Source organism: Capra hircus, chromosome 4 (genome assembly GCF_001704415.2).
Source record: "Capra hircus breed San Clemente chromosome 4, ASM170441v1, whole genome shotgun sequence".
NCBI classification, from domain to species: domain Eukaryota; kingdom Metazoa; phylum Chordata; class Mammalia; order Artiodactyla; family Bovidae; genus Capra; species Capra hircus.
Genome location: NC_030811.1, coordinates 91,116,568 through 91,129,728, shown reverse-complemented (window position 1 = coordinate 91,129,728; position 13,161 = coordinate 91,116,568). Strand labels below are relative to the sequence as shown.

General features: G+C 36.2%; 1 protein-coding gene and 1 pseudogene across 2 annotated transcripts in view; one reads left to right on the top strand and one right to left on the bottom strand.

Moving 5' to 3' along the window:
- Positions 1–13,161, top strand: part of ABCB5 (ATP binding cassette subfamily B member 5) — a 115,642-nt gene that overhangs the window by 42,692 nt on the left and 59,789 nt on the right. The window contains exon 14 of the mRNA XM_005679028.2: positions 10,483–10,644. Coding sequence (XP_005679085.2) covers positions 10,483–10,644 — 162 coding nt within the window. The remainder of the gene's footprint in view (positions 1–10,482; positions 10,645–13,161) is intronic.
- LOC102176492 lies at positions 6,948–8,676 on the bottom strand (annotated as a pseudogene). The gene is made up of 2 exons (XR_001918000.1): positions 8,652–8,676; positions 6,948–8,051 (listed from the first exon to the last, which is right to left on the bottom strand). The product of XR_001918000.1 is annotated as a solute carrier family 25 member 39 pseudogene (transcript).

The window sequence follows — 13,161 nt, the reverse complement described above, 5'->3', positions numbered from 1 at the left end:
CCACCTGGCAAGCCCCAGCACAATATATACTTTAATCAAATGTCTGTAGTTTACATCAGGATTCTGGCAGAGTAAAGATGATACAAACGTGTAAGCTCAAGCCATTCCTGTCGGGGGAACATCAGTGCAGAAATGCTTATCTCTTAGTGCCAGTTTTCAGGTGTCTGACAACAGTATGAACTTTCTCAGAATAAGTACACCCACACCATGTGTAATGCCTAATATATGAAGAAATACGAGAATATGTGTGTGTAAAAGTGCCTGAGTCCCTCTTTGAAGAAGAGAAGGACTAAACAAACTGCATAAGGAAACCTTGTGATTCTGACTCTGTCTCAAGAGGCTGCACACAACTCAGACCTCTTCTAGGTGCAATCTCCAAATTGTTTGATTTTTACAACATTCTCTCTCCCCACATTCTCCTTTGAACATGAGGTGTTATATGTGCCCTTTCATATTTTTAATTAAATTTCATACGCATTAATTTGTTTCAGAAATATTTAATAGTAGTGGGAAAATCATTGAACTAATTGATAACATAGCTTTATCAATAAGGTTTGAACTCTGTTGCTTTTAGGAAATAACATTTGTAACCTCATGGAAAAGTAATTGAATAAATGGGAGCAATATAGAGCAGAAGCCTGAGTGTCTGGGTGTTTTCACCTTTGTGGTGATAGTTCTAAATCATATCCACTTAACAACATTATTAACATTCTCTTTTAAGGCACTGTTGTTAAGTCCTAGGATCTCCAAGTTTGAATGAGAAAAGTGGGATCAGTATAAGCTGAATACCGTGCCCCTAAAAACTAGACACATCAGACATACCCAAACTGAGGGCCCTTCCACCAAGTATGTGACAGATATTCCTCAAAATTGTCAAGTTCATCAAAAATAAGAATAATTGAAAAATTGTCACAGTCAAGAGAATCTTAAGGAGTCATGATGATTAAATGCAATGTGATATCCTGGAACAGAAAAAAAGGGGTCATAAGTAAAAATTAAGGAAATCTGAATAAAATTTGGAGTCTAGTTAAAAATAACATAGTATATATTAGTTTATTAGTTGTGACACATGCACTATAGAAATATCAGATGATGATACTGGAGTATACTATGTGCAGGTACCTGGATACTGTACTTCCTTTGCAAATTTTCTGTAAGTCTAAAACTACTCTAAAATTAAAAATTTATTTAAAGAAACTAAAAAAGTCTCATTACATTTTTTACTAACCTTTTATACCATTCATAAGGATCCTTCCATATAAGGAAGGTTTAGAATTACCACATAAAAGTAAGTAAGAGACTGAGGAAAACAAAGCAAACAATAAATATTCATTGCCTAAATATATCCACTCATTAGTTTAATAAAAAATTATGTATTTGGCAATATGAAAAATGAAGGAAGCACTAAGCATTGTAGTACTTAGACCTCTCTTCTACTACAGGGTATGTTACATAAATATCATCCATAGAAACTCACAGTGTCCATTATCAGACTTTGCTGAAGTTAAGAAAAAGAAAGCTTCCTACCTACAATGCAGTTAGTTGATACTCAGTTCACTTTTTCATTATATTTGCATAATATCATTAAAATATCTATCTCATTGGCGATTTTTGCAGAACTTCAAGATTGGCCACCTGGGGTGCTGTAAACATGCTTCTTTTATTTGACTTTCTTTTTCTTAACAGCTTTTTGACTTGCCATAACTGCACATACTAAAGTATACAATTGGAAAAGTTTGGGCATATATATACAATTATGAAACCATCACCATAATCAAATCTGTCAACCAGTCACTCCCAAATATTTTCACATGCTTTTTAATCCCTCCATCCCAACCCCTCTACCCTTCTTTGACTCTTGACAGCCACTGATTTGTCTACTGCCACTATAGAGCAGTTTGTATTTTCTGGAGCTTTATAGTATGTATTCTTTTCTGGCTTCTTTCACTCAGTGTAATTGTTTTGAGACTCATCCATGTTTAGTTCCTTTTTTATTGGTGGATGGTGTTCCATTATATAGATATAACACAGTTAGAGTTATTGGTATTGATGCCCATTTGAGTTATTTGGTTTGTTTGCAGGTTTTGAATATTAACGGATAACGAAGCTCTGAACATCCATATGTCATTTTTTTCTGTGGGCATACAGTTTCGTTTCTCTTAGGTAAATACCTAAAATTTGAATGGGTGAATCTTATAGTAGGAGTATATTTAAGTTTTTCATTAAGTGCCAAACTATTTTCCTTTTATGTTCTTTTCTTTTCATAGATACCTTTTTCATTCTTTCTTTTTTGTTTTTTTGTTAGGAAAATATGATAACACATTTACAGTAGACTTGGAAACAGCAGAACAAAGGTACATATAATTCCACTATATATTACAATTACTTTTAAGCAGATAAATCAAGATTTTTATTGATGTTTCAATACCAATCTCTCAAAAATTAATAGAATGAATAGACAGAAAAGTAGAAGGATATAGTAGATCTGAAAAGCACTATGAACCAACTCAACATAAATAAGATTTATACAACTTTCACACAACAGCAGGATACAAATTCTATTCAGCTTCCTATAGTCTATAAACCCTGACTATAAACCCCTATAGACTATAGACCCTGGAACATATCCAGGGATATAAAACAAGATGCAAAAAATGTATGGCCTAAAGATAGTGAAATGATAGTCTGTTCTCTTATCACTGTGGAATTATGTTAGAAAGCAATATCAAAAAATATTTGAAAATAACCCACATATTTTCAAGTGCAATGTGACATTTACCAAGACAGATATTTGATTTAGCCATTGAAAGCCTCAATAAAATTCAGTTCAGTTCAGTTTAGTTCAGTCACTCAGTCATGTCCTACTCTTTGAAGCCCCATGGACTGCAGCATGTCAAGCCTCCCTGTACATCACCAACTCCCAGAGTTAACCCAAACTCATGTCCATTGAGTTGGTGATGCCATCCAACCATCTCATCCTCTGTCATCCCCTTCTCCTCCCACCTTCAATCCTTCTGAGCATCACTTTCAACTAAAGTTTCCTATAGTCTTTTCCAGTTTCAACATCAGTTCTTCCAATGAACACTCAGGACTGATCTCCTTTAGGATAAACCGGTTGGATCTCCTTGCAGGCCAAGGGACTCTCAAGAGTCTTCTCCAACACCATAGTTCAAAAGCATCAATTCTTCGGCACTCAGCTTTCTTTATAGTCCAACTCTCACATCCATACATGACTACTGGAAAAACCATAGCCTTGACTAAACAGACTTTTGTGGGCAAAGTAATTTCTCTGCTTTTTAATGTACTATCTAGGTTGGTCATAACTTTCCTTCCAAGGAGTAAGCGTCTTTTAATTTCATGGCTGCAATCACCATCTGCAGTGATTTTGGAGCCCCCAAATATAAAGCCTGCCACTGTTTCCACTGTTTCCCCATCTATTTCCCATGAAGTGATGGGACCAGATGCCATGATCTTCGTTTTCTGAATGTTGAGCTTTAAGCCAACTTTTTCACTCTCCTCTTTCACTTTCATCAAGAGGCTCTTTAGTTCAATAAAGTTAAAAGACTGAAAAAACAAAGAGGGCAGCTGCAGTCTGACATAGGGTGCAGCATGCTTGGGGCTGGTGCATGGGGATGACCCAGAGAGATGTTGTGGGGAGGAAGGTGGGAGGGGGGTTCATGTTTGGGAACGCATGTAAGAATTAAAGATTTTAAAATTTAAAAAATAAAAAAAAAGAAAAAAAAAAGAAAAAAAAAAGAAAGCATTTAAATGAGAAATTAATATCAAAGATACTTTAAAACCCCCATGTATTTGGAAATTAAATATCCACTTTCAAATTAAATATCTAAGGAGCCATAACAAGGAAAATTAGAAAATATTTGTAACAAAATAAAAATGAAAAGAGAACTTAGAATTAGTCACATGCAGCTGAAGCTACTCAGTGTAACTAAATGCAATGTGGAATCTTGAATAAGGTATGAAAACAATTAATGGGCACCAGCAGAAAGTTTTGTGAAATTTGAACAAAATCTGTCCTTTAGTTAGTATTACTGTATCACATTAATTTTTTTTTACAACATAGTATTTCTTTATATTCTCAGAATCAGATTACAAGTTTCCAGCCTCATTCAGATTTTTTAATCACTAAAATAATAAACTTTCTAGACTTTTAGCAGTCATACTAGATGCCAGAATAAATGGAATTATATCAAAGTTTTGAGTGAATATAAATTAGAAATCTAACATTCTGTTTGTACTGTGTATAACAAGTGTAAAATGTCATAAATTCTTTAGCTAAGCAAAAATTCATGTTTTCTAAAATATATATTATACATAGTATTTATATACATGTGTGGGTATACAAAAGCTTTTCTACTACACTTGATAAAGATTTGAGAAAGAACAACAAAGAACAGATGGAGAAACTGGAAGACATAAACCAAATGAAATACGAGCACTGAATATGAAATAGTAAAAGTGAAACAAACTAGATAAAAATAAAAGATCATCATATAATCCAGTTGTTTTTAAACATGGATGCTCATTAGAATCATACCTGGAGCTTTGGAGAAAGAAACAATACCCAGGCATTTGCATTTTTCAAAAAATTCCAAGATAATTGTAATGTGCATCTGGATTTTTAAAAATCATTATAGGTTTTTGTATTAAATGTTAGTTGTAGTGGTATAGAATTCTGTTATTTTCTGTTGAACAATCATGATACAATGGAATTAAAACAAATAATAGTTACATAATCACAACAGTAAAAGATATTTATCAGCTATATGAGAATTCCTGCTACTCCACATACTTGCCAACACTTGGTATATCCAGACATATTAATTTTAGAACTGTTGAGTGGTGCTTTATTTTTATTTTAATTTGAGTTTTACTGATGACTAATGATCATTCAGTTTTGCTGAATGATGCTAAAGCTGAAACTCCAGTACTTTGGCCACCTCATGTGAAGAGTTGACTCATTGGAAAAGACTCTGATGCTGGGAGGGATTGGGGGCAGGAGGAGAAGGGGATGACAGAGGATGAGATGGCTGGATGGCATCACAGACTTGAAGGACGTGATTTTGAGTGAACTCCGGGAGTTGGTGATGGACAGGGAGCCCTGGCGTGCTGCGATTCATGGGGTCGCAAAGAGTTGGACACGACTGAGCGACTGAACTGAACTGAATGATGTTGAGCATTTTTTTGTGCTTTTTGAACATCCATATCTCTTCTTTTTTTATTATATTTTATTTTTAACTATAAGATAATTGCAATATTGTGATAGCTTCTGCAATACATCAGCATGAATCATATCTCTTCTTTTTTAAAGTTTCCATTCACGTGTTATGCTTATACCATTTTTTGATTGGTCATTTGATCTCTTGTCATTGAGTTTTGAGATTTCTTTATATATTCTTTACATTCTGAATATAAGGACTTTATCAGATAACTGGAAAATATTTCTTTAATCTGAGACTTGTCTTTGCATCCTCTTAGTATCTTCCAAAGAACAGAAGTCTTTGATTTTGATGAAGTTATTTTATCATTTTTCCCTTTATAAATCAAGCTTTTGGTGTTTCTACTTAAGAAACTTTTAGCCAAATTCAAGATCAAAAACATTATTTCCCTGCTTTTCTTCAAGAAGTATTATAGTTTTAGTTTTTACATTTAGGTTTATGATCAATTTTGAGTTAAATTCTGTACATGGTGCCATGTATGGTTTGAAGTTTGTTTTATTTTTGGTTTGTTTTATTTTCTTTGCACATTAACTTTCAACTGTTTCAGCAATATTTGTTGAAGAGACTGCTTATCTCTGCACTGAATTAGCTTTACATCTTTGTAGAAAATCAGTTTTTCCATATATGTATGGGTGTATCTTTGATCTCTCTTATACTGATGTCTCTCTTTTTGACTTATTTTCCTCCTTTATATTTAATTGTTTTCTTCTCGGATCTTTATTATTTCCTTTCTTCTGCTTACTTTGAGTTTAACTTTCTCTTCCATTTTTTGTTTTCTTAGGTTGACTCTGAGGTCATTTACTTGAAAAATGTTATTTGGTTTCCAAGTATTTAGGGAGTTTCCAAAGATCTTTCTGTATTAAATTTTAATTTAATACTATTGTGGTCAAAGAACATACTTTGCATGATTTGAATACAAAGTCATACTTGTATGACTTCAATTTATTAAGATGCTTTAAGAAACAGAATATGGTCTGTCTTGGTAAATATTCTATGTACACTTGGAAATAATATGCATTTGCTGTTGATCAAATGTTCTATGAATACTGATTATGGGAAATTGGTTGATAGTGTTATTCAAGCCTTCTTTATCCTTACAGATAGTCTGTGTACTTGCTTTATAAATTGAGGGAGAGTTATTGAATTATCCATCTTTCCTTGTGGATTGGACTTGTCCTTGCAGTTGTGTTCATTTTGGTGTCATGTATTTTGGAACTCTGCTGTGATGTACATAAACATTGAGGATCGCCAGGTCTTCTTGATTAATTGATCCCTCCATCATTATGGAATATGCTCCTTTACTCTGGTTATATCCTTTGCTCCTTAGTTTTCTTTGTCTGATACTGATAATACAGTCCGCTCCAGCTTTCTTTTGCTTAGAGTTAGCATGGTATGTTTTTTTTCATCCTTTACTGTAGGCTTATTTGTATCTTGATTTTAAAAATGTGTTTCTTTGTAGTTGGCATACAGTTGGGTCTTGGTTTTGTGCTCAGTCTGACAATCTTTGACTTTTAATTGGGGCATTCAGACTATTTACATTTTCTGTGATTATTAGATCCCCTGGAGAAGGAAATGGCAAGCCACTCCAGGATTCTTGCCTGGAAAACACTATGAACAGAGGAGCCTGGCAGGATATACTCCGTGGGGTCACAAGAATCAGATATGACTTAGCGAGTAAACCACCCAATTTATTAGTTTTTCCACTGGAAAGAAGTTTATCATCTTTAGACTCAACAAATTAACAGGGGTGCATGCAGACTATGCCAGGCCCAGGGTTTTGTGGCTCCTAGAGACAGGCTCACTTACAGCAAACCCACAGGGAAATGAGGGGAGAAGTGAGCAGATTTGGTCTTGAACTTGAGGGGAGAGAGTGATGATTCTCTGGCTGGGGAATGGGGAACAGCAAGAGGCAGTCGGGGGTTGGGGGGGTGCTCTGGGTGGGTGCAGAGGGGCATTCCCCTACCCCTGGGGCTGAGTGGGGTGGAAAGAGAAATGAGGCCCCTCCCCTCAGTGCTGAAGGAAAAGGCACTTGGCTCAGTCTCCTCCTGCCCCACCCTGTCCATGGAAGAGGTAGGGTCCTTGTCCCTCACTCCTTTCAAGGGCTCAGAAGCTGTTCCCTGTTGAGCCTCTGGAAGAAGCTTTTGCGGAACTCATAAGTGCTGATCATGATGGCGCAGGAAGGGGTGGCCTTGATGATCCTTGGGAGGAAGCCTGCAAAGAGGCCCCTGGTGCCTGACTTGGCCAGGATCCTCCGGAGCAGCAGCCACGTGGAGTCGGTGTACGGGGGCATCACTCTCACAGCCTCCACTGCTCCTAGCGCGACCTGGCGCTGAGTCTTCACCACGTCGAAGGGTAAAGTCAGGGTGGCCGCCACCATCCCTGAGATGCCGCCAGCAACAAAGCTGATGCCCACGGAGGTCTGGTCCTTTGGCCTGAGCCCACTCAGCCAGCTCTTCACCAGTTCATAGTTGAACCAGTACAGAGCTGAGAAGGGCACATCCCGAAGGGCAGTGGGACCCCAGCCCAGCCAGAGTGAGTGCCAGCCACCCTGAGCCACAGCTGCTCGGACACAGGTGCCCAGCTCCCGGTATGATAGGTGCTGAGCCTGCAGCTTTGTCCGCACCAGCTCTAGGGATCTGATCACAGTCACGGTGCCCAGGCAGGCCAGTGCGACAGCCACCATGGGAGCGTAGAGGTCAGAGGTCAGGGCTCGACCACACAGGAAGGCCTTGAGTTGGTCCTGGGTGGTGAAGTAGGCGGCAGTGTCTGGCACAGTCATCACCAGGGTTAAACCACCCAATTTAAATAGATAATCTTTGTTGTTTTTTCTACTCTTATTTCTGTTTTCCACTGCACTTGTTTCTGTTTTCCTCATGTTCTCCCTTTACATGGATTAACTGAATACTTTTTATTATCCCATTTTATCTCTTTTTTAAGTATATTAGCTATAACTCTTTTTTATTTCAGTGACAGGTTTAAGGTTTAGAGTATGTACCTTTAACTTATCACCATCTACCCTCAAATGACATTATATCACCTCACGTATAGTAAAAAAAAAACTTACTTCCATTCCTCCCTTTCTGGCCTTCAAGCTATTATTATTATTATTTTCTAGCAAGAGATGCAAGAGACATGGGTAGGGAAGATCCCCTGATGTAGGAAATGGCAACCCACTCCAGTATTGTTGCCAGGAAAATTCCAAGGACACAGGAGCCTGGTGGGCTGCAGTTCATGGGGTCACAAAGAGTCAGACATGACTGGGGCAACTGAGCATGCACAATAATAATATACATGTGTTGTACACTTATGCATGTGTTATAAACCCCAAGCTGTTAATACATTGGGCTTGCCCTCAGTAAATTGTCAAGGGTCTGCAGCCTGAAAACAGTTAATGGTATAAAAGCTATTATTTACTGCAAACTTTCCATCTTTGAGGCATGGTACCAAGAATATTGGTACCTCTTACATAGCAAAAAAAACTTGCATTAGCATACTTCCACAACTGAGCGACTTTCACTTTCACTTCACTTCACCAAGAACATTAATCTGCATGATAACCCTAAAATATAGGTAGCATAATTTACCCCATTTAATAAATGAGGAAACTAGTCTTAAGATCTCAGACCCAAAAAGTGGCAGAAAAAAGACTGAAACCTAGGAACTGTGACTCCAGAGAACACAAATGATGAAGAAATTATTAAAAATTAAACTTTCCTTTATAAGCATGGTATATTTTATAGTCTATATATGAGATTGTTTACCATTTGTACTTAATTAGCATGTAATACAGTAAGTTGGACTTCCTAGGTGGCTCAGTGGTAAAGAATCTGCCTGCTAATGCAGGAGACATGGGTTTGATCCCTGGGTCAGCAAAATCTCCTAGAGGAGGAGCTGGGAACCCACTCCAGTATTCTTACCTGGAATATCCCATGGACAGAGGAGCCTGGCAGGCTACAGTCCCCAGGGTCACAAAAGAGTCAGACACAACTTAGCAACTAAACAACAACATTATGTCCATCAATATATATGTCAGAGTAACTGTATTGTGAGTTTTAATTGAAACAGTGGGCTCCATTCCTAGTTTATTGCTTGCTTAGCTATTCATGCAGTGTGATGATCTGCTTTCAAACTAAAAAAATCAAGGGCAATTTGGTGCCAGTCATATTATCTCATATTATTTTTTAAAAAGATCTAAAATATAGGTAGGCCTGCTGAGGGCAGTAATAACTACTCTATCTAATCTATGTGACAGAAGATGTGGATTAACTGTGATACAAGTTTAGATGCTTTGAATAATAATTACAGTCTGATTATTAGAATGTTATTGAGGTCATGACAAGAAGAAACACTGGTAAAATATACATGACATTAAATTTACCATTCTAAAACCATTAAAGAAAAATTTACTGACATATACTTGACTTACAATATTATATAGTTTCAGTTGTACAACATAGTGATTCAATATTTTTATAGATTACACTACATATAAATTTATTATAAAATTTTAGCTATATTGGCTGTGCTACATTTTTCTGTATATACATAATACTTGTTAAAAAGTTAAAAACATCTATTATCTTGAACCTGTACCTTTAGTTTAGAGATGAAAAATAAGAAATAATTAGTTACTTTTAGTTACTGATAGCCAGGCAGTTGTTAGGTGGCTCAGATTAAATAGTCTTTAGTTTCCTTTCCAGCTCTAAGATACTGTGTTGGTGTTTAAGTATTTATTTATTTATTTTTGGCTGCACTGGGTTTTCTTTCCAGTGCGAGCAGCTGCAGTGAGTAGGGGCTACTGTCTAGTTGCAGTGCATAGGCCCTCATTGTGGTGGCCTCTCTTCTTGCGGATCATGGGCTCTAGGGTGCGAGGATTCAGTAGTTGGGACTCACGGGCCCTAGAGCACAGGCTCAAAAGTTGTGGACACAGGCTTAGTTGCTCTGCAGCATGTGGGATCTTCCCAGACCAGGGACTGAACCCATGTCTCCTGCATTGGCAGATGGATTCTTTAACACTGGGCCACCAGGGAAGCCCTACTATGGTTTTATAAATTCAACAATTTGGAATCTAACTTCCTGCTTTTTAATTTTAATTTCTATTGGCCTTCCAAATCAGCTAAAGTTTTCAAATTTCTATATCCAAAGGTAAGATTCTTTTATACTTAAATAATAGTATAAGTTTTCCTGAATATTCCAAGTTTATTTTTCCTACTAACGTTCATTTTCTATGCTTATTGCTTTATAGGCAAGCAAAGGTCGGACTACAATTGTAGTAGCTCACCGGCTTTCCACGATTCGAAGTGCAGATATGATTGTGACCATAAAAGATGGGATGGTGGTGGAAAAAGGGACACATGCTGAATTAATGGAAAAACACGGTCTATATTATTCACTTGCAATGTCACAGGTAATGTTTACATGACATATGTTGTGTTTGCATATTTTAACTTTTCAGAGATCATGCCATGCTAGAAAACAGAAGTCCTGAATTATTATCTTGTGTTTCATGAGGCAATCAAGGATATTCATAGCTCCTTAGTTTAGAAATTCAGCGTGTCTAATATCCTCAGCATTGTTATAGATAATGATGAAAGTTAAAGAACTAATTGGTATATATATATACATATATATATATATACACATACATATATAGTATTTTTACCTAATATTTGCCATGCAGATAACAAATAGGCTTCAAAGTTGTATCTGGAATAATACAGATCCAGAATAATCTAACTCTGTATACTGTGATCTTTTTGTTAAAACACAAAGACCTATAACACACAATCCCTACTTAAAGGCTTAAAACTTACTTAGCTACAGAGGTAAAATGCAGAATCGCATACAGATGCTACAAGTTGTAGAAATAAGAAGCAAGATTGTTGGAGACATGAATCCCATGAAAGTATTCATGAAGAAATCTTGCAGGCAAGTAGCGGGGTGAGGAGAAGAAATCTAGGTAATATGAAAGTAAGAAGGAACTTGGTTTGCAGGTCAACAGAAAGGAGACCAGAAAGTAATAATGAGTGTTGGGAGAATAATGGAAAATTTGGATAATGAAGATCAGACCATGTAAAGATTAAGACTTCCTGTGTAGAAAGCACCTAACCCAGTGCCTAACACACAATGGGCACTCAAAAAATATCTGCTAAATGAAAGGATGTATAATACATGTCCATGCTGTGTATACACTACATTATCACAGGTATACTGGAAAGCTTATGTTAGGTAATCAAGAGGATACATGACAATACTGGGGCAAGCTGGCAAATCCCAAATTTGGGATCCAAATTTCTGTATGTCGTGTGATCTACCCTACTGAATTTCAGTTTTTTGTTAGGGCACATTAACATAAGTGGTAGTGATTAGGCTCTAGCTATCTTCATTCTGCCTTGTTCTCTTGGTCAAGAAGGCAGCCCTCTTTCCAAGGGGTCTTCTGCAGGCAACTAATATTAACCTTTTTTTGGTTTATTTTACTTCTTTAACTTTCTGACTATATTTTTTATATCAACATTATTATTTCACAAATTAGGAAATTTAGAAAGCTATGAGCCTATATCTCACGAAACTTAGAATTTCAGGCCCCAGCTTTCTCCCTATGCTAGAATGAAGGATTTTTAAATACAGCCTATAAAGCAAAGATAGCTTTAAAAAGAGAGAGAGAAAATAAAAAGTTTGAAAATGTAATCTCACACTTGATTAATTTTAAAACTTCATTTCAATTTTATTTCATGTTAGGCCATATTCCTCTTTAAAGATAAAATTTATGTGTTATTTTCCAGTTGAATTTGTCTGGTTTTCATTCCATAGTAAATTTAACAATTTATGAATTTCAATATTTTCAAACTAATAATTGTAAAAAATAAAAGGAAATAATTGTAATCAAACTAACCCTATTTTAAGATTCTTAAAAACTACTACACTCAGATCTTTCTTTGAAGCAACACATATTTCATTATAGCCAAACTAAAACTCCATTTTTAGGTGTTAGGTTAAAGAGCTCCACAATGTAAGGAAAACAAAAATGGAGTGTTTACGGTATAACTGTGTAAAACTTCTATTCAAAATCTTATTCAGAATGGATTAGTACTCTCTGATTATCTAAAATAATGTTCATTCTGATATAATAATATAATTTTTAATATTAATACTCAATGAACAACTCTAATATTCTGGGAACTGTATATAGTAAACATAACATACATGATATCTGCATAAACAGTAACACAGTTCTGAAACTCTGGATGGACTTATTGGCTACCATTGCCTGTAGTGTCCAAATGAATCAGTTTATGACAATTCATGATTTTCTTAAGTATTACAAAGTTATAAAGGCCCTGGTTGGGCCTTCATCATCCTAACCAAACTCTTCGTTTCTGTCTTTACCCCTCCTCCCATGTCTTCATAAGGAAGTCACTAAAACTGGCCTTACTTCCTGGAGTAGCAAGAAAAAAACAAAAACTAGACTTAGAGGAATCTGGTTTAGAACTTTATCCTATTCTATGATTTAAGCAATTTCTTTAAGGTTAATTTGATGTCTTTGGAATTTCTCATTCTTTTGGAGCTGACCCCACCAAATTTGCTTTTTAGTTTGTTTGGAATGGGCAGCAGTGGCCAGCCTGCAAAATATTATTGTCTCCTGAGATGTACCTTCCTCCCTAGGGCCAGCTTCACATTTGAGTGCCTAACTATATGTTATAAATTTGTAAGCTCCAGAAAAGGCTGGGAAGAAGGAATCAGAGAGAGAGAGAGAGAGAGTATATTTGAGTCATTGCCCTCACAAATCTCATTTTACTAAGATCTGTTCTTGCTAGTGGAATAATTGTTTTTAATTAAGGCATTATTTTCTGTGGTTAATTATACAGGTCTTTGGGGGGAAAGACACAATAAGCTATTGTCACTCACTAACATTTTAGTATGAATT